At 39.3% G+C, this 27,440-nt stretch overlaps 1 protein-coding gene across 4 annotated transcripts in view; it reads left to right on the top strand.

Moving 5' to 3' along the window:
* LOC135218271 (zinc finger and SCAN domain-containing protein 12-like) overlaps nt 1-27,440 on the top strand; it is a 214,549-nt gene that overhangs the window by 66,599 nt on the left and 120,510 nt on the right. For all 4 annotated transcript variants that reach the window (XM_064254450.1, XM_064254449.1, XM_064254452.1 and 1 more), the window contains exons 2-3: nt 1,961-2,125; nt 20,554-20,691. In XM_064254450.1, coding sequence (XP_064110520.1) covers nt 1,961-2,125; nt 20,554-20,691 — 303 coding nt within the window. The remainder of the gene's footprint in view (nt 1-1,960; nt 2,126-20,553; nt 20,692-27,440) is intronic.

Here is a 27,440-nt window from a genome sequence, read left to right as displayed (position 1 = left end):
TGTCCTTCCTGGTAGACTTTCCGAGGACTCTGCCCCTAAGAAAGATCTACTCAGACAGCCCCACCTTCGAGAGGTACCACAAAAACCTCCCCGCTCTGAGTCTGACTGCGTTCAGACTATCAAGAAGTTGGCCAGAGCGAGGGGTTTTTCAGAGACCTGTGGCTAAGGAAGGCCCTCCTCAATTGCAGTATACCAATTGAAGTGGGCTGTCTTCAGAAGCTGGTGCAGGAAGAAGGGTATTTCCTCCACCTCAACCTCTGTGAGCCAGATAGCAGATTTCCTTCTTCACCTCAGGAAAGAAGCGAAATTAGCTGTTCCCACGATTAAAGGCTACAGAAGCATGCTTTCTGTAGTCTTCAGACATAGAGGACTCGACTTAGCAAATGACAGAGATCTCCACGATCTCATTAGATCCTTCGAGACTACGAAGACTCTCCAACCTAAAGTACCATCGTGGAATTTGGACATGGTACTTAAGTTCCTGATGTCGAGTCAGTTTGAACCGCTCCATTCAGCTTCGCTTAGGAATCTGACAAAGAAGACCATTTTCCTAACTGCTCTGGCGACGGCGAAGAGGGTTAGCGAAATCCAGTTTAGTAACAAAGCACATTGGGTTCACAGATCATAGTGCGGTTTGTTCCCTAAGTCCTACGTTCTTAGCAAAGAACGAGAACCCTTCCAACCCATGGCCGAGGACGTTTGAGATCAAAGGGTTGTCGGAGCTAGTGGGACCTGAACCTGAGAGAGTCCTGTGCCCTGTCAGGGCTCTCAAATTATATTTGCAGAAAACCAAAGCATGCAGAGGCTCTTCTGAGAACTTGTGGTGCTCGGTGAAGAAACTGGATCTTCCAATGTCAAAGAACGCACTGCCATTCTTCTTAAGAAGTACGGTTAAGGAAGCTCATGAAAAGTGTAGTGAGAGTGATATGAAGCTTCTAAAAGTGAAAGCCCACGAGTTGAGGGCTATAGCTACCTCGGTGGCTTTTCACAAAAATATGGCACTCAAAGACATTTTGAGCTCCACTTATTGGCGAAGCAATTCGGTGTTCGCTTCACACTACCCGAGGGAGGTGAAAGCAACATACGAAAATTGCTACTCGCTCGGACCATACGTCGCTGCAGACACTGTTTTGGGGGCAGGAGGTAGCACTCATCCTATCCTTTAATGGTTAGGTGAGTTTTTAACTTGTGTTTATGGTTGTGGGGTTGACCGCCTGGGGCGGATCTCCCTTCCATTAGCTTAGTCTTAGTTGGATACCTTTGGTAGGCTATGCCAGGTGGTTTTGTTTTACTTCGTTGCCCTCATTGTATGGTCAATGGTCTAGTCACGTCGTGGTCTCGCCCCTGTTGACAGATCATCTGGAGTGCACCAGCTATATAGGTCTCTACCTCGCTGGCAACTCTAGTAGCAAAAGCAGACTTACGTGGCAGTAACCACGAAGCCAGCTATGCTAACAGGTAAGGAACCAAGATATCAATTATCTGCATATATATGTTTCCTAAAATCTTCTATTCTGTCTACTCCCACCACCAAAGGTGGGATTCAGCTATATATATATCTGACAGGTAAGTTTCATGAACAAAATGATATTGTAATGATACAATTAAGTTTGTTCATACTTACCTGGCAGATATATATAATCAAGTACCCACCCACCTCCCCTCAGGAGACAGTGGAAATAAAATTATGAATAGAAAATGGGAATGGTTCCTGATACCTGCCTCCCAGTGGCGGGAATGGGTACTAACCACCTGACTCCCACTGCGTGTGTCGTAAGTGTCTAAAATTCTGTCGGACTCGGAAAATACAGCTATATATATATATCTGCCAGGTAAGTATGAACAAACTTAATTGTATCATTACAATATCATATTGTCTTAGAAAATTTGTAATTTTTTTAGTTATTAATGTTTTAAGTTCACATAGAATGTTTTGCAAAACTTTTTTTTTTTCTCACAGCTTGAAGTAGACGTTGAGTGGGACGAATCAAATGAGTCGGATATTCTTGACAACATTGAAGATGATCCAGACTGTACTGCTACAGGTGCCAAAAAGAGAAAACGTAAAAAAGCAAGACGGAAGGGTGGTCGCCCACGAAAAATCAGGGTAACCACAAAAGGAAAGGTACATTGCATAACAGAATTGTGGCTTTAGTAGTTTCATAATTTTTTAAGAACTCTAGTTTTGCTTCAAAACATTAGAAAACTAGGGTTTTAATTATATGTAATTAGAATTCTCTGTAAAAGTACAAGCTTGTCGTTCAGTGAAAATTACTTTCTTAACCTCGGAGAAAAGTGTTGGTACAATCTGTATGTACTATATTACATAATTACAGCACATACAGTTAATGTACTTTCAGAAGATGTGATAAAGATGACAACCCTCCAGAGTTTTTCCTACATGACGTATGTATTTCTCTCTCTCTCTCTCTCTCTCTCTCTCTCTCTCTCTCTCTCGTTTGTAGTTAGCTCTCACACTAGTTCATGATTTTAAATTTATTTAATTTTACTTTCACCCTCTGCAAACATTACTTATGTACAAACATGTCTTCTTTATTTTATTTAATTGTGTGACTTTGTTATGACTGACTTATGAAATTTACCTAGTTTGGCAAAGAAAACTTACTCTGACAGAAAAAGAAAATGGCATCCCATGAATTAGGGGTAACTTTAGTATACGTACAAAAGTGGATACGTATGTACATAGTAGTTACTGTAACTATTTTTATGCCAACCAGTTATTCCTTTTTTATGGGTAATGTATTAAACTAACTTTTAAATCAAATTACAGTAACTTTAATTTCATTTAAAAGTTAGCCCAATACTTAGGTAGCATGATTAGGGTCATTTTTAGTGTTCAAACTCTAGAAGTAAGCATTTATTAGCAATTTCAGAGACTGTGCCAAACTTACACGAAACTTCCCCTTGTGCGAGGGGGTCTGGAACCTAACCTCACGTAAGTTCAGGGTATTACAGTGGGCCCCCCCGTGTTCACATGCTCCTGATTTGCGGACTCACTGATTCGTGGATTTTTCTCTGGACCATATCTACCCATTATTTGTGGTGAATTCGCCTATTCGCGGCGTTTTCTGACGATAAATAATCACTAATTAGTGTATTTTGATGTTATTTTCATGCCTAAATACATTTTTATGATACAAAAATGATTTACTAATTTTAGAATATTAACATTGATCAATACTGTATTAGTAAGTTTAATAAGATTAAATGATATCACATAATAATAATAGTTCTCTCTCTCTCTCTCTCTCTCTCTCTCTCTCTCTCTCTCTCTCTCTCTCTCTCTCTCTCTCTCTCTCTCTCTCTCTTATAGAGATGTATGCTTTTTGTATGATAAATGATTTACTAATTTTTAAATATTAATATTAATGTAAAGAGCAATCACTTCAATAAAGAATACTACAGTAAATTAGTAAGATTTTTGTTTATAAATTTTAAACATTATGTAAGAATGAAGGAAATCCCAGTCTTCACACATCTTTCTTTCGAACTCCAGGTCTCTCTCTCTCTCTCTCTCTCTCTCTCTCTCTCTCTCTCTCTCTCTCTCTCTCTCTCTCTCTCTCTACTGAGATGAGAGATTTTTATGGTACACTATGTATAATATGTTTATTAATATTTTCAATTGATAATAGTAATAATAACAATAATAATAATAATAATAATAATAACTGTAATTACAAAAATCATATGTGAAAGTATTTTACAAATACTATGATAATTCTCTCTCTCTCTCGTCTCTCTCTCTCTCTCTCTCCTCTCACTCTCTCTCTCTGGCTCTCTCTAAGGGATTTTGACGTAGGAAAAATCTATTTCTGGGCGAGGAAGCCGTGTCGTCCAGTGAAATATGTCTGCTTTAGCACTATTTCTAGTAAAATATTGCTATAATACCAGAGAACTGCTAAATTGGACATGTCAGAAGCTTCTGACTCGCTCACCTATATAAAAGGTGTCGGTATAAAACTGGGGCGAGTGTTAAACACTACCACAGCAACCCCTCCAATTAGCCTTTTCCTCATCAAAAGACCCTAAATACAGGGAGCCGACCCATAGGTCACACCTAGCTACCCCGTTGAAGGCGTCTGTGACGTCATACTTATCGATAGCAATGAAGCTTGGTGCACTGCAAGGGGGGAGGGGGGGGTGGGGGGGGGGAAACCACGGGGGGGATTTCACTGGGCGACACGGCTTCTTCCTCGCCCTAGAAATAGACTTTTCCTACGTCAAAATCCCTTTTCTGGGCTCAGCCGTGTCGCTCCCGTGAAATTGTACCAGAGAAACACCAAGCTACATCACCCTGAAACGAAATAGAATATTAAATTGTATAAATTAACACCATACACCAAGTCAAATAACAAAGAAATGTGCTGCGGTAGGTAGAATGTTAATAATGCTGGCATAATGGAAAATATTCATATGACACAAGGACAGTACTATAACATATTTCACGGGAGCGACACGGCTGAGCCCAGAAAAATGATTTACTAATTTTCAAATATCAATATTAATGTAAACAGCAATAATATCAATTAATTAAAGAAAATACTAAAGTGAATTAGCAAGATTTTAGTTTATAAATAAAAAAAATTATGTAAGAATGAAAGAAAATCCATTTTACCCCACATCTTGTCTTTGAACTCCACGTAGCCAAGCTGAGATGGCTGGGGTCCAAAAGCTGTCAAATTTATCAAGCAATGTGTCAGGAGGGGAAGTGTTTGTTGCCCACTCAGGATCATGTAAATTCTCTCTCTCTCCTCTCTCTCTCCTCTCTCTCTCTTTCTCTCTCCTCATCCGGTCTCTTCCTCTCTCTTCTCTCTCACACTGAGATGAGAGAATTTCTATAGTACGTGTACGTTTATGAATATTTTTGCATAATAATAATAGTAATATAACTAATTTCTAAATTCATATGTGATAGTATTTTAAATAAATACAATAATCTATCCATTTCACTCTTTTAAATAAGGATAACCCTCTCTCTCTCTCGTCTCTCTCTCCTCTCTCATCTCTCTCCGTCTCTCTCTTCTCTCTCTCTCTCTCTCTCTCTCTCTCCACACGAGATACATATGTCCTAGTGGTAACTCTCGCCCTCTGTTTGGGCTGGAAGTGTATGTGGTAAAATAGTAATATACAGTACTAGTTTATAAATAATATTAAGTTTAATAAGATTAAAACAGTAACAATAACCTCTCTCTCTCTCTCTCTCTCACTTACGTATGTTTATTTGTTTTGTAGTATAAATAAATGATTTACCTTATAACTAATTTTCAAATATTAATAAGATTAATTACAAATAGCGATTCCCAGTCTTTTTATCCACGTGGAGGAACGTGGGCGGCGGAGTAAATGACAGTTTGATATATGAATTGGTTTAGGGGAAGGAGTCGAAGTCCAGGAGTTATTCTCTCTCTCTCTCTCTCTCTCTCTCTCTCTCTCTCTCTCTCTCTCTCTCTCTCTCTCTCATTATTATTCTCTCTGTCTCATAAATAATTCATAATTTCAATCTAGATGGTCAGATATATGATGTTGCCATTCACTGGTCTCTCTCTCTCTCTCTCTCTCTCTCTCTCTCTCTCTCTCTCTCTCTCTCTCTGTTATTGGCTGTAGGTATATATTTTTAATGGTAAAATGTTTAAGATGACTTTGAAATGATATTAATAATATAACCTCAAAGATTAATACAGTAATGGGTTAGTAATTTTAGGTATATTTGAAGCAGGATGCTATTAAAGGTATACATTTGGTATCTGAACTTTCAAGATAGCCAGTTATAAGCATTTTTAGTGGTGGTTTTAACTATTCACGGGGGTGTCTGGTACACATCCCCGCAAATACGGGGGGAACACTGTACTGTATTTAATAATAAGATGTTTCCTATAATGATCTTTGGATGAGAATAGGCTAGGGATAGCAAATCCGTCATTCACGATAACAAATCCATCATTCATAATTACAGTAAGTTGGTATCATTTAATATACACAATGCAATGTGTTATCTTGAATGTCAATTAAAATGAGTTTAGGAAAGGCTACGATTTGGTTATTTACGTTTCAATTCACTATAGTCTATGTGATCCATTGTGATTTTAAATGCTCTACTTATTACCAAGTAAGTATTAATAAAATGATGCTGTTACCAGGATTACTGTGAGCAATTATTACATCAGTGGTTTGTGTAGTTTGCACTTGTGAAATTTTGAAGATTGTTGTAATATTTAGTGTTAAAGACAAGACGTGACTAACTGATGGTGGCAGCCATATTAGAATCAATCACGTGTTTGCCTAGCCTGAATGGATCATTAGTAAGACTGATGTGGTCAATCATTGCCTAGCCTAGCAGAGGCCAAATCCTTTGCTAGTATCTCTGTGGAAATTTTAACTTTCCTTTCCAATTTTTTTTGAGAAGATAGCTTTTGAGAAAATGGTTACAGTTTATTCAGATGTATTTCTCATAGGGTAAAGAGTTGCCATGGTAGGACACTTTTATGTAAAACATCTAGTTACTTTATGACAGGATATTGTAGCAAGAGTGATGTGCGGCTAAGGAAGCCCTTATATTATTGCACTTTTGGGAAATTAGGAGCAGTGTGTGATAATTTGCTGGATCCTGCACTGGTGGCCAGACTAGAGGTGTATGCCTCAGACATCATTATCGGATATATTTGAGGAAATAATATTGATATAGCTATAATGATGATCCAGAATTGGTAAGTAAAGTGAGAAATGAAATTTTAGGGCAAGTAGCAAGACTGGAAGGTATTAATAATGCTCCTAGAAACATTATAAGTGTAGACATCTTAAATGAAATAATCTGTTAACCCAATTTTTGAAGAGAAACTGAGAAATAACTTTTGTTTTCACCAGTTTGTTGAAAGATACTTTGCAGGTGACAGAGTGCATTTCCAATAGAACAGTTACGAAACACTAGTGAGTCACCTATGTGAAGCAGCAGATGCATATGCTTAAGTCAGGATTGGTAGATCCCTGGTTATGCTTAAGCCAACCCAAGAAATTAGGCTAAGTTAGGTTAGGCAAAATGATAAATAATTGATGCATTTCCACTTTGTGAATTGTGGTTTTTTTTTAAGTTTAATGGTAATTTTAGAGAAACTTAAGTGAAGGTGAGGTTTAAGGGGGCCGGCCGTAACCCTTATAACATGGGGGTATAGGGCAAAAAATGTAAAGTCATGAAAAAATTCATGGAGCTTCATATGGCAATTGAGAATATGTCTACGAAATATTACGTTAAATTTCCTCTTACTTTCGTAGTTACAGGTTAATTAGTAAACGTAACTCAATAAGCCAAAAACATTGATCTGTACAAGAAAATGCAATATTTCTTCTGCTATCAGAAATTTTGATAATTATTGTCAAAGATATTGTGAGCATTGGCATCTGTAGAGATTCCATGAGTCGCAGAAGGGAAGTCAGTCAGCTACCAAGTAAGTAACCACGATTCAGTGCGAGCACAAACCCCAAGTAGTCTACACGTTCGAGTTTCACCTCTTACATTCGCTTGCTTTTACTTATGTTTATCTTTGTTTCGGTAAGAATTTCATCATGCCAATGAGGAAAAGACAAGCAAAAAATCTCGCTAACATACAGACAAAGAAAATTCGCTCTTAATATGATTACAGAATATCATAATATATGCGATATTAGCATAGTTAGTGAAGAGAGAGAGGGAGGGTTTCGTAGTAAGTAACCCCGCTGTCTTGCCTGATGCACACGTCACACTGTGCCCCAGGCTACAATCTTTGAGCAAAGGGATCTTCATTTATGATAAATAACATAGTTTTGGTTTATTAATATCCAAAAAGGAGTATGAAATTCATGATAATCATGATTTATTAACATTGTCTTTGTAAAAAGAGAGTACACCTTCGAGTTTCACCTCTGACATTCTCTTGCATTTACGTTTATCTTTGTTTCGGCAAGAATTTCATCATGCCAAAGAGGAAAATACAAGGAAAACATCTCGCTAACATACAGAAGAAGAAAATTCGCTGTAATAAGCCGAGTTAGTGAAGGAGAGAGAGTTGCTAAGGAAGGAGTGTCCTGCCTTGCCTGATGCAGTGCCCCAGGCTACGATATATGCGCAAATGGATCATCATTTATGATTAAATTATGTTAAATAACATAGTTGTGGTTTATTAGTACACAAAAAAGAAATATACATTCATAATAATCATTATTTATTAACATTGTCTTTATAAAAATACAAAGTAAAACTTTGAACGCCTGTATCTCAAAACTATACTTATTGACCTTCAAAATCTAACTTCTCACTTAGTTTTAAAGCTATAACATTAGAATTTGGTATATAACTCAGAAAGACTTTATAGAACAATCAAATCAAGCCTTTTTTTCCAATTTTTGTTTCGTCCTTTTTTATAAATGTTTTTTTCCTGATTTATTGGGTTTATTTTTTTACCATAATGAAAAATTCATATCTAGCAAAAAAATGACTTTTAGAAAAAAAACTCCTCATTTGATTGGAGGTCTACATCAGGCCTATAATGGTAGTAATCCCAGGTCTTAATATTAATTATCAATGGAGGATATATAATTTGAAAAATGGTTATTTTCGGGATAAATCGCCCTGGTGTCACGAAACCGAAGGTCAGAGACGAAAATCATATGCAGTTTGGAGATGTCTCAGATCACCTTATTAAGTGGTAGGAATATCAAAGTCCTGTCCTTAAAAAATGGCTTTAGCCGGCCGTCTCCCTTAAAATTGAAATAAAAAATTATATATATATATATATTGTAATGAACCATCTACAGTTCCACAGGTTCTTTAGAAAAAACTGGAACTAGGGAGACTAGCAGTCCAAGGCAAAACAAGGAGGAGAGAACAAAATAAATCTACAGAATACCTTATAACTAGTTTATTAAACTTATATCCTATACAAAGCAATTCACATATTTACAAATGAGTTGAGGGTTCAGCCAAAACATAATTAAAATGAAAAATATTGCATTACAAAAATAACAGCCCAATAGCAGCATTGCAGAAGCACAGCACAAAAGCAGTAGTTGACATAATCATAAAATAATTAAGCATGTCAAACAAATTACCAGGGCCATACACTTTCCCAACGTCACAAACTAATGTGAATGCCCAGAGCCATACACTTGCTCAAAACAATAATAAAGCATGCCATATGTCATAAATAAATATGAAAACACCCAGAGCCATACACTTGCTCGAAACACAATAGTAAACCAGCTCATATACAAATTAACTGGGCCATACACTTGCCCCACAAATAATGGTATGAAAAACACCCAAATCCTGCTGTATAAATAATCAATAAATAAATTATAATCTTGATTGATAAAGGATGAATCCCCCGACGAACTCAAACTGCATCCCAACCACTGATGTGCCAACCAGACGAATGTCACAACAGTCTTACTGCTGTCCACAGGTAACTCCACTGATGACTATGTTTCAGCCCGTGAGGCGACTTTTGAGCGCAAGACAAATGAGCGCCGACAAATGAGCGCAGACAATTGAGCTTAAGACAATTGAGCGCAATAACATTTGGGCGCCGACATTTGAGCGCCAAAAATTTTTATTTATTATACGTAAATACTTTAAATTATCTCAAAACAGTTTACAAAAGGGAACAAAATTACTGTTTTAATCTTTATTTTTTATGACATGTAAAAATTATATCTAAACAAAATCATGTAAAAAACAGAAATATGATGGCTTAAATTTTTATTTATTACCATTGGAAGGACGCTTCCTTTATATAGGATATGAATCACATATAGCTGATAAAATAACTGAGGAGCTATTTTGAAAATCCCGTCTCCCATCCAGTGCTTATTTTCTTTCATCAATCTCAAATTATCAGGAGTGGCAAATATAAAATAACGATCCCGGTCATCACTTCCGGAGTCATATGCAAGAAAATTTTCACCTGCATACATGTAAGTACGTTCTTGTGGTATATCTATTTCCCCTATGTTACTTGGAGCCGGGATAGCCAATACCTTGCACTTCCGTTGTCGTTGTACTGTCCGCTGAAGGGAATGAAACTTAGGAAGAACAACGACTACATAAGGATGCAAATTAATTTGGGTCTCCTGAATGATTCGCCTTGGTGCATCATTTGATGCTGCTGCCCTTTCGCGAAGCCGCATCATTGATAAGCTAGCCGCCGACTTTGCAGGATCTGGTACATGATCGTGATCACTGGCAAATGTGCGTTCATCTCTAAAAACATGTATCCTTCCTTTGCACTTTTCACTTACACAACGCCACGACTCTTTGCCACTCTTAAGCACTCTGTCGAGTCTGTAACAATACCCTTTGTATAATAGTATATTTTGTTTTCCTTTGGACGATGTTATTTTCTCCATCTCGTGGGTTCTCTGAACCGAAATAAATCAAAACTAATTTTCCTTTTAGTAGGCTTTGTTGAATGTAACGACTGGTTTTAACGATAATAACCAAACAATTAAAATAGTCAAACAACAAATAAACAGCATTGTTAACTATTCCTAAACCCACAGAATTTGAAAAATACAACGAGCTGATTTTAACGATAATAACCAAACGATTGTAATAGTCAAACAATAAATAAACAGCGTTGTTTGCTTTTCCTAAACGGATATATATATATATATATATATATATATATATATATATATATATCTATATATATATTATATATATATTATATATATATACTATATATATAGATATATATATATATATATATATTTATATATATATATAGTATATATATATATATATCTATATATATATATATATATATATATATATATATATATATATATATATCTATATATATAGTATATATATATATATATATATATTTATATATATATATATCTATATATATATATATATATATATATATATATATATATATATATATATAAATCACAGTAGATGCACGTGACTTCATAAATAAGCGAATACCACGGGAAAATGATACAGGCGGTCCCCGGGTTACGACGGGGGGTTCTGTTCTTAAGACGCGTTGTAACCCGAAAATCGTTGTAAGCCGGAACGACGTTCTTGAAAACATGTCCACAGGGAAAATTTCACTGCTAATTTGCAATTTTTTTTAGGGCCGTATCTCTAAAATTATCACTAATTTACTTTTTTTCATGTGGAACACTGTGTATTCACAAATTACTGTAAGCGAATACCACGGGAAAATGATAGTCAGAAATCCAAGCGCTTTCGTCTGTATTCAGACATCGTCAAGGAGCTACTAAAGTACAATTGGAGAGGAAGGCCTCAGGTACAAACAAGATCAGGAATACAAGATGGTTAATTATCAAAAGGGTAAAAATTAAAAGGGATAATCCAGGATTATTGGATATCACACGGTCACAAACTTAAACAGATTCTGACCCTAACCGAAATTACAAAGTATCTTTACAGTCCAAAACATGTAAAAACTGAATATATTAATTTTGTTGCTTATATTTATCTACAACTTTTTTCCTTATGAAAGCATCAAGTTTAAATAAACCAAGACTTAAATTTAGAATATTTCTATTATTTGATTTGATAAAACAAGATTCAATGATATTCCTTTTAACTGTGTCATTACATGGGACTAAGGCTCTTGCTTGACTCCAGTTAATAGGATGGTCTAAATCTCTCATATATACAAATAATGCATTCGATATTTGCCCAGTTCTCACAGAATATTGATGTTGCTTGAGACGCTGTGAAAGAGATTTGCCGGTCTGTCCGTAATAGACTTTATCACACTTTTTGCAAGGAATTTCATATATGCAGCCTGGAAGATCTTTAGGAGATTTTTTGATTACTAAACTCTTGACATTAATATTACTGAAAACAACATTTATGTTAAAAAGCTTTAAAATTCTAGGAATATCTAAAAACCTTTCATCATAAGGTAATTTTAGAATGTTATGCTTACTAAATTCAAGTTTGTCATTAGTTGAATAAAATGTTTTTCTAGCTCTTTTCCATGCCACATCTACAAAAGTCCTTGGGAATTTAAGTTTCAATGCAATATCATAAATAGTTTTAATTTCAGCGTCAATAAACTGCGGGCTACTTCTAATATTATTATTATTATTATTATTATTATTATTATTTGAAAATATAATAAACACGTGCATCTACCATAAAAATTCTCTCATCTCAGTAAGAAAGAGGAATTATCCTTACAAGTGAAATGGAAAGGTCATTTTCATCTCTTTAAAATACGACCATTATGAATTTAGTAATTAAAGTTATTATTGATTATTATTATTATTATTATTAGTTATTATTATTATTATTTAAATAACTGAAATTATCAATAAACATTTTACATACTAGTACCATAAAAATTCTTTCATCTCGGAGAGAGAGAGAAGAGAGAAAAGAGAGAGAGAGAGAGAGAGAGAGAGAGAGAGTTTTATACTTTCTCTGTTTATAACGCTTCCAGCGAGAGAGGGAGGGAGTTACCACTATGTATGACACATTATTATCTTATGTGGCAGAGAGAGAGAGAGTTAACCTTAATTAAAAGTGACATGGATAGATTAGTACGTATTGTATTTCTTTAAAATATTATCACATATGAATTTTGTAATTACAGTTATTATTATTATTATTATTATTATTATTATTATTATTATTATTATTATTTGAAAGTATTAAAAACAAATAGTACAAGTACATAAAAAATCTTGAGTCTCAGTAAATGAGAGAGAGAGAGAGAGGAGAGAGAAGAGAGAAGGAGAGAGAGAGAGATAGAGAGAGAGAGAGAGAGAGAGAGAGAGAGAGAGAGAGGGGGGGGGGGGTGGAATGTCAGGACCACGTGATTGCAACACTGCAGCTCTTCCCCCTCCAGGCTGTCACAGAACTTGATATATAGCTGACAGTTTTAGTACCTGGATCTCGAAAAAGGTTACTGGAAGTTACTTCAAGAAGACTGGGATTTCCTTCATTCTTCCATAATTTTTAAATTTTTAAATTAAGCTAAAATCTTACTAATTCACTATGGTATTTTCTTTAATGAATTGATATTATTGCTGTATAAATTATTATTAATATTTGAAAATAGTAGATCATTTATTTATCATACTAAAAAACATACATCTTTGTAGTATAGAGAGAGAGAGAGAGAGAGAGAATTATAGTGATTATTTTCGTTGGAAAATACAAAGAGAGAGAGAGAGAGAGAGAGAGAGAGAGAGAGAGAGAGAGAGAGAGAGAGAGAGAAACTGTGCTAAACTATAAAGGATTCTTATCTTATCATAGTATGTGTTTTTTAAAAGCGTCGTAAACTCGGAGCGTCGTAATCGGAGCGTCGTAACCTCGGAACAAGCGTCGTAACCCAGGGCGGATTTTTCAATGAATATTTAAGAAAAAGCGTCGTAACCTCGGAACGTCGTAAGCCGGACCCATTATCCCTTGTGATCTCAGTTGTTGGACCACTGATTCCGCTATTTTCGTGAACACCCTGGGGTCTACGTTCAGCCCGAAGGGCATCACTTTGAAAGAGAATGCCTGGTCTCCTAGCCTGAAGCCTAGATATGGGCGGAAGTGTCTCGCGACTGGGATATGATAGTATGCGTCTGTAAGATCGATAGAGGTGGTGACGGCCCCACGGGGAAGTAAGGTCCGCACCTGCGAGATAGTCAGCATTTTGAACTTGTCGCAACGAATGAATAAGTTTAGCCGGGACAAGTCTAAGATTATTCTTCGTTTTGTTGAGCCTTTCTTTGGCACGCTGAACAAGCGTCCTTGAAACTTTAAATGTTTGACTCTTGATACTACCCCTTTCTGAAGGAGCTCCTGTGCATACTCTGTCAATTCCTTTGTTGGTACTTGAAGGAATGTTTTGGATGGAGGAGGACCCTTGATCCAACTCCATCCCAGCCCTTTGGACACAATGCTTTGTGCCCAGTTGCTGAATCCCCACCGGTGTTGGAAGAGGAACAGCCTCCCTCCTACCTGAGGGTTCTCACTGGGTCTGTGCAGGACGTGCTTCGCGCCCTCCACGGAAGTGTCTCCCCCTGTTGGGTGCCCTTCCGCCACCCCTCTGTCGAAATGTACCCCTAGCTCTGCTTCCCCTTCCAAACCTATTGATGGCTTGGAACGCCTGGCCTTCGAACACAGGATTGAAGGCTGGGGAAACAGCGTAGGAGGTCGAGGGCTGGTTCTGGGACGTCAACAGGAGGATGGGCTGGCTCTGGTTCTTGGAAGTCGACGGTTGCACGGATTGTGATACCGGGACTGCCTGGACGAACTGCTGTTGCTGCTGTGCCTGGAAGGTTGGGAACTTCCTAAGTTTCTTTAATTTCTTAGAACCAGAGGGGGTGCTTTCTGGCTTCCTTTTGCTAGAAAGTTCCCAGCGGACCCTAAGGCTCTGGTTGAGCCTGGTCGCTTCGTGATGGACCTCGTTTACTGCAGACTCAGGGAAGAGGTCAGCTCCCCAGATAGAAGATGAGAGCAGCTTGTTAGGCTCATGCCTTATGGTGGCTTCCTGCAGGACATGTTTCCTGCAGTTTCGTCTTGCTACTATGAAGTCGTACAGATCAGACTGTACAGTCTGCGTCTGAGCCTTAGCTAGCTCTGTCATTACTAAGGCATTAAGGGTCCTCCCTAACCTGATCATTGCGTCGAACTCTGCTTGGATCAGGTTGTCCGGTAGTCTTGGGAGTCTCTCCCCGAACTGTTCGATAGCACAGTCCGGTTTGAGCTTCCCGACCGTAAAAGAAGCTGGAAGGTCAGCCCAGATGTCCTCAGCAGCTGGGAAGAGTAGGGATGTCGGGTCCGACTCTCTCAGTTGAGGGAGAGGCTCGTCTTTCATGGCGGCCTGGATAGTAACTTCTGCAATTTTTGTGGAGAAGGGGAGTGGTGCCACCTCTTCGTCCACAAAGATTGTGAATGGGCTCTTGAATGCCTGAAGTTTGGTGTTGGTACAGTCCCATTCTTCAAGGCACCTCACCCATTTTCTCTGGGCTTGCTCCCGACTGTAAATTACAGTCTCTTTCGGGATCTTGTCCTCTCTGTTCAGAGCTGCCTCCTTCAATCTAGCATACCCCATAAAAGGTGGTTGAAGATCGGCGGGGTGGAACTCGAAGTCCTCGATGCGACGAGTTCCACAGTCAGGGATCGAGATCATTCCATCCTTGAAGGGTGCGAAGGCTGCTACCCTCCAAGGATTACTCATAGTGAATGGGGGAAGAGAGTTGTAGTCTGGCATCGGGGTTACTCCGGCGCCTGCCAGAGGAAGAACTGCTAGGGGATGTTCTCTCAGGCCCGCCAGCAAGTTTTCCTGGTTCGTCAGCCGATCCGAGATGTTATGGATTGACTGACCGGATTGTGCAAACGAGGTGGAGATTTGGGCAAGCATTTGATCAAACCTGTCATTCATCATGGACTCTACCATGTTGCCCACCTGTTGCATCACCCCTGCTGTAAAGGAGTCAGGATCGAAGGGGCCAGAGGTACTGGTCGCAGTAGGGGTCTTCGGACGAGCTCCGGTGGACGTTGAAGGTACTGGCTCGGCGGGAGCGCGGACCTTCTCTTTAGAGGACTTGCCCTTAGACCCTTTAGAGTGCGAAGAAGAGGATGACTTCGCTTTCTCTGTTCCGGGATGGTGAGCCGGAGACTTATGAGATGATGAGGCCGAAGTCTTCTTAGAAGACGACCTCTCAAGGGTTTTTTGTTCGCGTTGTCCTTTCACTTTAGGAACAACCGAGGCGGAAGACGTCCTAGGCAGAATATCCGATCCAGAAAAACCTTGGAAAGAAGTGGAAGAAGGAACAGGAGACGAAGATCCAGATGCGCCCAAGGGAAGCCCTTGAGCGCCCAGCAAACCTACCTCAACCATCAACTCACCTTCCCCTACCGTCATAGGTTCCACGTTAAGGTCCAGGGTGGCAACGTCCTCTGTGATCTCCGGGGCTTCCCCCTCCGCCAAGGCCTGCGCCACTTGTAGCTGGATGGCAGCTATAGCCGGAGCTGCCGCAACAGGGTCGACGTAGCCGGTCGACTTGCCGCCTGGGAAGATGCGGACAGCCATACTCTTGTCTAAAATGTACGGCTGCCCCTTCGACACGTTCTTCCCAAAACCACCTACCCAGGCTTTCAGGGTAGCCGACGCGGTGTCCTTCACGACGGTAGCCTGAAATAAAGGGTCATTGTAGTCCTTACAACGAAGCCCCGAAGATACATCATTAACACTTATGACTCTAAGTCACATATATCCAATTTTACATAAAATTATCTGACAGTATATACCAAGAACAGAGACGATACCTACGCCGGTATATACTTACTCCGGTAGAAAACTGATCCACTAGCTCGTAGCAAATGGAGCAGGCTTCATGGTGCCACACGATCAAGTTATTATGGCGGACAGCTCAGGGAGCGTGGGTTCGGCAGACCTCATGACCGCAAGGGTCCTGCAGGATGGCGTTACATCCTGCCTCCTGACAGTTGGTAGCCTGTAAGTGAACAGGTACATGAGTATCAGCAGATACTAACAGGACTACCCGCTAAGAGATATGAAGGCTCCGCTGCATGCCGGAGTGAAATGAATTTTTGGGCATAATCCTCTCCTGTAATCCATGTGAGAGAGTCCGTAGGACTTGGTAAACTGGCTTGAAAAACATCAAGACATAAAAAATATGCCATATCTCCTTTGTTTTTATGAAAATAGTTGTTAGTAATGAAAATGTGTGAAGTTAACTATGTTTTTTATATTAACCTTAAAGGAATAAATATGTTTTTTAAAATATTCCACTTGAGAAGGCTCTACCAAGTCAAAACTTTTAATCAAAACACTGAAATATTTGCCAATGCATGAATAGGAGTCGTCAACGTGACATCATCAACATGTCTTTTCCAATCAATAACAATGCTGGTGGGCAAAAAGCCTTTCCACTACACTACTGTATCAGACAAAGTGTAAAATCTCCTGCCAAAACCTTTATGAAATGAGTTTTACAAGGAAAGAAAATAGGGCTAGGTTGTCATCCGGAAGTGACCAACAGATACATCGCCCTAACTCTGTGGACATGCAAGGGTTACCGCATCGTGAGCGAGTGCGGCTCAAGAAGCAACCTCGAGAACTAAGAGTAGGAACATTAAATGTTGGTACAATGACAGGAAGAGAGCATACAATAGCTGATCTTATTTTAACAAGACGAGTAAATATTCTCTGTGTACAAGAGACAAGATGAAATGACAGGAAGAGAACATACAATAGCTGATCTTATTTTAACAAGACGAGTAAATATTCTCTGTGTACAAGAGACAAGATGAAAAGGTAACAAAGCAAGGGAACTGGGGGAGGGGTATAAGCTAATTTATAGCAGAGCTAATAAAGAAGGCAGGAATGGTGTTGGAATAATTCTGTCAAGTGAAATGAAAAAGGAAATCTTTGAAGTAAATAGAAGAAATGATAGGATTATCTGGATCAGACTGATGGTTGAAAATTGCACTCTTTAGTGCATACTATGCACCCCTGATAGGATGCTCAGATGAAGAGAAAGCACTTTTGGTCAGACTTAGAGGAGGAAATGGAAAAGGTGCCAGCAGATGAAAGATGCATTGTCGGCGGAGATCTGATTGGACATGTAGGCCAGAATAACCATGTCGACTGTATACATGGTGGGTATGGCTATGGTGAAAGAAATGCAGAGGGTGAGAGAATTATTGATTTTGCTGTTTACACGGATATGGTACTGGTGAACACTTTTTTTTCACCAAGCGGCAAGAACATCTAGTTACATATAAAAGTGGCGGAAGGTCTAGCCAGATAGATACTTGGTGTATGAGGAAAGATTTACGTGAGGTAAAAGATTGTAAGGTCATACCAGGAGACCATGTGAGTGTGCAACAATATCTGGTAGTGATGGACTTGGTTATGGAGGGTGAACAAATAAAGAAGAAAAAAATGCAGGGGCCAAAACGGGTTAAATGGTTTAAGCTGAATGAGAGTGATCTATGTAGGTAGTTTAAAGTAAAAGTTTTAGAAGAAATAATGCATGAAATTGATGTTGATGAATGGTGGAACAGAACGATGGAAATGATACTGAGGGTTGCTGGAGAAATATTAGGTGAGAGTAGTGCCAAGATTTTCAAAAAAAAGGAAACGTGGTGGTTCAATGAAGAAGTGAAGGATGCAACAAAGCAAAAGAGAGAAACAAAGAAAAGGTGGGAGGGGACCCAAATGGAAGAGAACTGGATAGCTCATAAGGAAGCAAATAAATTAGCAAAGGAAACTAGCAATTGCTAAGGATAGAGCATATGATCAGCGTTACCAAGAGCTAAATACCAAGGAAGGGCAAGGAAAGATCTTTAAACTAGCACAAATGAGAAATAAGAGTACCAAGGATATAACACACATAAGTCAGATTAAGGATAAGGATGTAAATGTACTGAGGAATGAGAGAGACATAGATGGGAAGAATATTTTGAGGCCTTATTGAATGAGGAAAATGAAAGATTTTTAAGAGGACACAAATTACGCACCAGTCACAGAAATAACAAAAGCTGAGGTTAGAGTGGCACTAGGAAAGATGAAAAATAGTAAAGCAGTGGGACCGGATGGCATACCTGCAGAAGCAAGGAAGGCTCTTGATTGGGAAGGAATTGACATATTATGGAAAGTGATATGGTACCCAAAAAATGGAGAGAAAGTGTATTAATCCCAACATTCAAAGAGACAGGGGACATTCAGTGTTGTGAAAATTACTGAGGAATCAAGCTCATGTCACATACACTAAAGGTATTTGAAAGAATTATAGATGAAAGATACGGCACCAAGTTTTCATTGGTAGACAGCAACTAGGATTCATGAAGGGTCTAAAAACTGTGGACGGTATTTTTCCTGAGACAAATTATGGAAAAGTACAGAGAGAAGCAAAAGATCTTGCATATGGCCTTTATCGGCCTTGAGAGGGCATATGACAGAGTACCATGTCAGGAAATATGGAGATATCTCAGGGAGAGAGGAGTGATGGGGAAGTATGTCAGAATGATTAGGGAGCAGTATAGAAATGTAAACACCAGCATCAAATCTACAGTTGGAAGAACAGAAAATTTCCGAGTTGGAGTTGGGCTACATCAGGGATCCACTCTGAGCCCGCTTCTGTTTAATATTATCTTTGACGTGTTGATGGAGGATGTCAGGGAGGAGCCACCATGGTGTCTGCTCTATGCAAGTGACATAGCCTTGACAGCCAAGAACAGGAAAGAACTAGAGGGGAAGCTTGAAAGATGGAGATATGCCTTGGAGAGTAGAGGTTTAAGGATAAGAAGGAAAAAGACAGAATATATGACAACCAAACTGAATGGCGACCAGCAAACCATGATCAAATTAGGCGGAGGAAACAGCAAAAGGGTCCATCAATTCAAGTATCATGGCTCAGTGATTGACAATGAGGGGAACATGGAAGAGAAGATTAACAACCAGATCCAGTGTGGTTGGAACAACTGGAGGAAGGTGTCTGGTGTCATATGTGATACAAAAGTCCCTATAAGATTAAAGGGCAGAGTGCACAAGGCATTGGTCAGACCAGCAATTACATATGGATTGGAAGCAGCACCCCTAAGAAAGCAGAGGGCAGAAAGTTGGACATAACCGAGAAAAGGATGCTTAGGTTGATGAGCAGAGTAACCAAAATGGGCAGGGTTAGAAATGAACCATAGCAAGAGAAATGATGGACGTGGAGGTGGGTGGAACACGAAGGAAAGGAAGACCTATGACCAGGTGGAGAGATTGCATTATAGATGATATGAGGGAAAATGGAGTACAGGAGGAAATGACACAGGATAGAGATAGATGGAAGAGACTCATTAAAAATGGCAACACCGAATAGGGATAAAGCTTGGAAGAAGAAGAAGACTGTAATGATTCAGTCATGTATTGTTGTAGGATGCACGAACAGGTGGAGAAAGGGAAGCCTGTATCCTGGCATTTTATCCTGTATTTTTAAAGTTTTTTGGATGAACGCGTACTTCTCGTAACATTTTGTATACTCATGCTAACAGAGGGGACTTACAAACAAATAAACACGTCTAGCCAAAAGCATAACTTCCTTGTAGAGATAATACTAGTGCCTTTCAACATAGTAGTACTTAAAGGGAGAGGGAATAATGCAAAGATCTGACAAAGTGCAGCATGTCTGCTATGTAACCAGCTCTGCATATAAAGATTAACTGTAAGATTTTAGTATTTTGCATCTTGCAATTATTCTGCTGATATTTTAGAATAACAGTGGTATATTACGTACCTCATGCTCTTTAACTAGTGAGAGATAAGTTCTGTATATGAAAGTAATTTTGATATGTATTTATGTGACAATAAAACAATTATACTTATGTTCAGCAAAATTACAGCATATATAGTAGGTTTGGAGCTATTGTAAATAAATTTGTCCAAAGAATTATTTTGCACATAAGAGGCTGCACTCTTATAGGAACTTTAAGATATAATTGAATCTTGTCCTTAGAATTATTAACCTTTAATTTCTTTTGTTATATAATATTGATTTTCTCAGCTTGATACACAAAATGAGGAAGAATCTGAAGAAAGACCCAGAAAACGGGGGAGAGGCCGACCAAGAAAAAAAGACAAAGAAGACGACGAGTTTATTCCACCAGAGGCTCCTACTAAAAGTTGTCCATCTTGCAAAAAGGTATGTCTTTCATTTTAAAAGGTGATATGTTAGTTCCTGTTAGCTTTTGGCATCATAGCTGATTTTTGTAAAGGAAAAATTAATCCTTAACAGTTCATCCTTATTAGGGGCTTGGTGCCAAGAGTGAACCTCACTTGATGCATTACTAAAGGGTATTTGCAGCATCATTTTAGCCCCCTAGCTGCATCTGCTTTTTATTCTTTTAATTTACCTCAGTTCTGCTGCCTTTCTTTAGTCTTCCTGTTCAACATCTCTCACTGTTACTTCTTAAACCAGCTTTGGGATTTTCCCCCAGTATCTCCTATAGATCTTTGTAGTACTTATTTTTTAATTTTGTGAATCGCTGTCTTACTACCCAACCACTCCCACTTCCTCTTCTCACCATCTCAAGCAATGAATGGCTGAAAGTGTACCAGTGCTTAGCTTGTCAGCCTAAGTTTCTTAAATCCTTCAGTCCTTTAACCAACAGTTGCTAATTAAAGATAATAGTGCAGTCCAACCTAAAGAAACTGGCATACTGTGGTTCGGGAACTCCCATAGTTCAAGACATCTTGAATCAGCTGCCATTAGTTCCTGGTTGGCTACAGGGGCAATGCCACATGTGTCAGTTTTTTTCAGATTTGGAGCTTAAGCATGCACTGTAAATGCACAAGCACTGTATATTTTTAACTAAAACATTCCCATGAAACCAAAAAATATGCAGTATACAAAAGAACCATAATTTTCTTGTATACTTTCGTGTCTTCCAATCTTGTGTATCGTGATCATGAAAATTTTGTCCAGATATGTGGTTTCATCATATACATCACGTCTAGTGTGAGAAGTATTTTCAGTAGATTACACAATGCTAGGTTTTCTATGTCTGTCTTGCATTTGGTAGATACCATTGATAATGCATATTATATCCAATTTAGCTTATAACTAATAAATAGGCCCAGATGAAAAAGTTCATTAGATTAAATACAAATCTTCATACATTAAATTAGGCTTACCAACATTGTGATTTCTCTAAAAATTTCTCTAAAAATTCATACCCATCTCTTAAAATTAACAGCCACTTCCTACTGCGTGCAAGACATTGGCATAAACAACAGCAAGTACTGACAGAAACAATCGAATTGAGAAACTCTGTTTGCTGATGTCAGTTATCGTACTAACATACGTTTATTAAGGGTTGCATTACAGTTGTCAACTTGTTTAAAATTTTCAATTTTCAACGGTGGCTTCCCTAAATAAGAGTAAAATAAACCTTTATTCATCCTTCACTCAGTGGAGAGGAAAGTGTTAAGAAAGTATGCTACTAAATTTACAGTTGTACAGTTAACCCTTGTCTAGCCTATTCACAGTTCAGGATTTGTGGCTTCACCGATCGCAGATTTTTCTATGCAATGTATCCCCGAATTAATTGTGGAAAATCTGGTAACTCGCAGATTATATAGTATTTTCTTGTGATTTTCATGACTGAATATATTTTTTATGATAAAAAAATTATTTAATAATTTTTAGATAATATTAATGTAAACAGCAAATTATCAATAAAATGTGGATTTTAGCGATTCACTGGTGGTTGTGGTCCCTATCCCCCACAAATACCAGTGTTGACTGTACAATTAGAATATGAAATATTACATCAGTTTTAATGTTTTAGACCAAATGCATATTGTACTATTCAGTAAGCAGTATGTGGCAGCTATTACCCTAACATCACAATTTCACATTTTCTCAAGTCACTTGATTATAGGTTGCCCTAGAAGAAGAGCTCATGCCTGCACAAGGCTGGCGTAGTCATAAGACAAAGAACCGAGTCATTCATGAATGTATATTGTGGCAGCCAAGCTGAGTAACATTCTGTATAAAGGAAATTAAAATTATTACCATTCTTTTGTATGTTTTTCATTAATAATTGTGGCATTAATTTTTTCTTGTGACTTGGGGCCTAACAATTAATTTTGGCACTCAGAATTGTAGGCTTAAGTGTCGACCCCTGCTATTCATGGACTCATGACTTGCCAACTCACCTATTCACAGGTTTTTCTATGGACTGTATGTACCCATTACTTGTGGAAAATTTGCATATTCGTGGTATTTTTCACTGAAAAATATTCGCAAATTACGGTATTTTCATATAATTTTCGTGACTACCATAAATGCACTTTTCCTGATAAAAATATTGAAACACTCAGGTACGTTTAAGCATTTTTAGAGTTTTATGCTTTAGCTATCAAAATAGGCAGTTCTAAGCATTTTTGGAGGAGTTTCAAGCATTCGCAGATTTTATCTATTCGGGGGGGGGGGGGGGGGGGGATTGCATTGTAGTACCCATCCCCCATGAATAAGGGGGGTCTACTGTATATGCTTTTCATATTCAAGGTTAAAACAAAACTATCTATGTATTGTATTTTGATTATATATATTTATCATAATCATAATATAAAAAAATGTTGACTATTAACATATAAATGTTTGGTTACGCCTAATGATCCTTGCCTGATAAGTGAAAGGTGGGGGAATCCATTAATGTACAAAATGATTTTGTTTATAAGTATTTGTGCTGTATTAAATTTTCACAATCAATAGTGTGTTCTTTTACAGCCGTTATGCAAATTGTATTTAAACTCACCTTGCAAGCTCCCTCAGACTTCAACTCACTTTGCAAGCTCCCTCAGACTGTGTAATGGATGACCTTCAAGATCCAACTCACTAACCAGCGAGGAAAACAAAGGGAAAGAGGGAAAGGTCCCACGCCACAAACACTCAACCACGGAGCCCTGGGGCACAACACCCTACCTCCACAACAACTGACTGACTACTGCCCATGTGTAAACAATCCCACTCACATGTAACTGCAGCAGTGTTTCCAAAAAATCCTACATCACATTAATGACACAACACACCCACATGATCTTAAGATCAAAACACACACCCCCACACACACACATACATACACACACATACATACACAGCTTCATTAGTAGAGACATAATCAGCCATCCATGCAGGAGGTCTTCTATTTCTCTGTGGACGCTGATTCTCCCGTTTCACTTTGACCAATCACTTGTGGTTTCACTGATTCTTCTGAGACTGAATCATCACTTGACATTTTGCTTGAGCCATCAGACAGGGAAGCTGGAACTACAACTGGTCGCACAGCCAACGCATGCCTCAGCATTCCATCCAAATGTTGTTCAAGGAGTTCACATAAGTAACCATCTCTTTACACCATTGAGTAGTACAATTGGCGTCCAGGGGCTTAACCCACACCTCCTCACCCACCTTAATTGAAAGGGGCATGTCTTGGCTGGTATCTGCTCTTTTGGGGGCTACTGAAGGGTATCTCCACACATATCTGTACACTACATGCTATGGAACAGATGATTCATCCTGTCCGGACCTTGGTGTGCTATTGTACCAGAATACTACTTCAGTAGGACTAATTCCTCCCTTCTCTGCAATAGCCTTGATGGTCTTATGGTGCCGTTCAACTATTCCATTTCCTCATGGTCGATAAGCAGCCTGAAATGCCCTAACATTGTTCTAACGAGACAACATATCTCCTGAATGCTGTACTATTATCCAGTAATAGTTCATCAACTGGCCCTCTTTCCAAAAAGATATTATTCAACTCTGCAGATATTTCTTGAGCATCTTCTCTCTTTAACTTCTTCCATATTGCAAAATGACCTGGACCACAGTCAACCACTGGTAAATAGGGTATCTGTCTGTAATGAGTAACATCAATAGCTAGACGCTGCCAGTTTCTTTCAACACTTAATTCCCCTCCTTTGTGCACCACAGGAGCAGGATCAATGGACTGACAATGCTCACAACACTGAACTACCTTTTTCACATTCTCTGGAAACTTCAGGGTCCAACTTCTTGGCTAAATATAGTGTTTTGTCAATTCCCATATAGTGTTTATTATGCAACAGAGATGTGCATGCTTGACCTCATTGCTTGCCAACCAACTCTTCTTGACTCTTGTCAGAATATCAGCTTTATTCTTCTCTATAGGCACTATCTGAACTACAATATTCAAACCAAACTCTGTAATCAATTCCTTCTTTGTTCCCAAACGTCTCTTGATCATCATCTCTGTAGCTCTCTCTGTGTGAACGTGCTTCTCAGCACTTATTACAGATTTCAACCATGCTCCCACAGTTGCAGAGTAAGTTCTCAGCTCTATTGACTCAAGGCCCCATTTAATAGCCACATTTACCCATTTCAAAACAGCTTCTAATTCGGCAACATTGTTGTGGTTGAAATCATCCTTTTTTCTAAGCCAAGCAGCATCCTCAGCAACCTTGCCATTTATCTCTAAAACTACACCCATAGCAATTTTGCTGGCATTGCACCACACAACACCATACTTAACGCCAGGCACACACCAATATCCTCTCACAGGATCATCTAACTTTACTCTCTCAATTACGTACCTCTTTAATCATCAACATGGACTGCTCACTGACAGGATCCTCCCAACGTGCTCCTGAGGCTCTTCTTTTAATGTAGCTGCATGCAACTCCTAACCATCCAGCTATGAGATAATGGCCCACTAATGTACCACAAACTGAAAACTAATTCCCTCCTTGTAAGCATATCTGTAACTTCAGGCACTTTATTACCTCTGAAACATGAACTCTCCTCCAACTCTTAAAGTTGCAATCCTAAAGTAGCTCCTCCATTGAGTGACTCAGGGGACTTTGTTATCAACCCAAATATATTTAAGTGTCTAATTACCTCATCAGCAGAAGCTATTGGTTCATTCGCAAGAATGTCGTCTACATATGAACAGGTTGCTCTCTTGATTCTTTCATCCTTACTCAATACAGTCTTCAGTATCTTAGACATAATCCGTGGTGCCAAGTTCAACCCAAATCCCAATCTTGTAAAGCAAAATGTCTGGCCCTTATAGTTCATTAGTTGATATTGCCACAATTTTTGTCAGCGCTCAACTGTTGGTAGGCCCTCTTCAAATCCACAACAGACACATTCTCACCTGTCTGTCATCATTCAAGTAGTGTCTCACTGAATATGTCAGTCACATCATCACCAGTGTGACACTTGACATTCACATTAAGTTTCCAAAAATCAAGCACTGGTCTCACCTTATTCTTTGTTGGCTGTTACACTGTCATTAGAGGAATGATGCCTTCTTTAACTTCTTTTCACAGAACTAAAATCCCTTCAGCGATCCACCTGTCCACTCCATTCTCAAACTCTTCCTTCTCCAAACCCTCAAGCTTTTTATCATAACTTATTTTGTCAGTGTCACAGGTTCATTGTTTTTCCAAAACCACCTGACTGTCCACCTCTGTACATCAAACACTGCATGAAAGTCTTCAATAACAACTATTGGACAACCGTCATCACTCTCACCACTAAGTCAATGCTCAATTTCTTGACTAACGGAAGCAACACCAATGTCACCAGAACATACCTTGCCTTGGGTCACTGTGACACCTCCCAAGTGGTCAATAACATCGACTCCTAACACCACATCAACACCATTAACTAGCTGATCTGACACCACAGCCCTCACAGTTACACATTCACCATTCACACCTATCTTCACCTAATCTGAAACTTTACAGTTAATATGATTCCCAACAAAAGCACTGATATACACCTTACTCGTTTTCTGCAACCTGTTCTTGACAACGACTGGCAATATGACTGTTGGATGTCAAGGTGGGACAAGAGATACACGGTGGTAGAGGCGTGTGGTTTATTAGGTCCTCAATTACATACTGACGCCAGTTGCCGTCTCCAACCGGCACGCTTACTTGGCGCCTGCTCGCCATGGGAAAACATATCTTAACAATAAACAATAGCAGGTACTCCATCATCCCCCCCCGAGATTAATACATGGGTATAGTACATGGATAGGAAATAAAAAGAGTACATGGATATACATGGATTAAATTGGATGCATGCGACAGAGTAATGGGACAGATCCAATAAAACAAAATAAACAGATGCTGCTGTAATGTACATGATTACACATAAGAAGGGTGTATGACAGTCAAAGACATCATATGTAGTCATTCATCCAAGCTGGCCTCCTGGCGTGACGTGATGGGCGCGACTCCCGCACTGCTTGCGGGCTGGGCGTAGGGTGGCTGACCGGTGGCTGCTTGGGCGTGGGAGGGGCTGGATGTGTGGCAGGTGTGGCTCGTACTGGATGGGGCCCCGATGATGCGAGTCGCAGGTGTTTCCTGTTATGGAGGGAGAGGCGTCCGCTGCCGTTCAGTCTGACTGGGTATTGTCGGTATGGGAGCGTTTCCGTCACGATACCGGTACGGTCCCACAGCTTGGTGGCTTGATTTTGCACTCGTACATGGGCGCCCGGGTTGATGGCGGGAAGTGTTCTGGAAGGTCCGTTCTCGGTGAGGGCAGCACCATTGTCAGCCATCTGACGTTCTCTATGCCGGAGGGTTGCCCCCCAGTGTTTGTCTACTGTGAGGTGCCAGCGGGCCGTAGGTACGCCGTCTCGGAGCTGCCTGCCTGCTGCCATCTGGGCGGGTGACTTATTCATTCCGCGGAGGGGTGTGTTGAGGTACTGCAGCATAGCCAACGAGGACTTGTCCGTGTCGCGGTTGCCGCCGCTGCCCGTGTTGGCCATTATTATCCGCTTCCCAACCTTGACCGCGGCCTCTGCCCTGCCGTTGGACTGCGGGTACTGGGCAGATGATAGTCGCACGGACACGCCCCATAACTTGAAAAATTCCCCCATTTCCTCGCTCGCCAGA

The sequence above is a fragment of the Macrobrachium nipponense genome, chromosome 9, assembly GCF_015104395.2.
Source record: "Macrobrachium nipponense isolate FS-2020 chromosome 9, ASM1510439v2, whole genome shotgun sequence".
NCBI classification, from domain to species: domain Eukaryota; kingdom Metazoa; phylum Arthropoda; class Malacostraca; order Decapoda; family Palaemonidae; genus Macrobrachium; species Macrobrachium nipponense.
The sequence above is the reverse complement of the archived record's forward strand: the minus strand, read 5'-3'. Positions and strand labels throughout refer to the sequence as shown.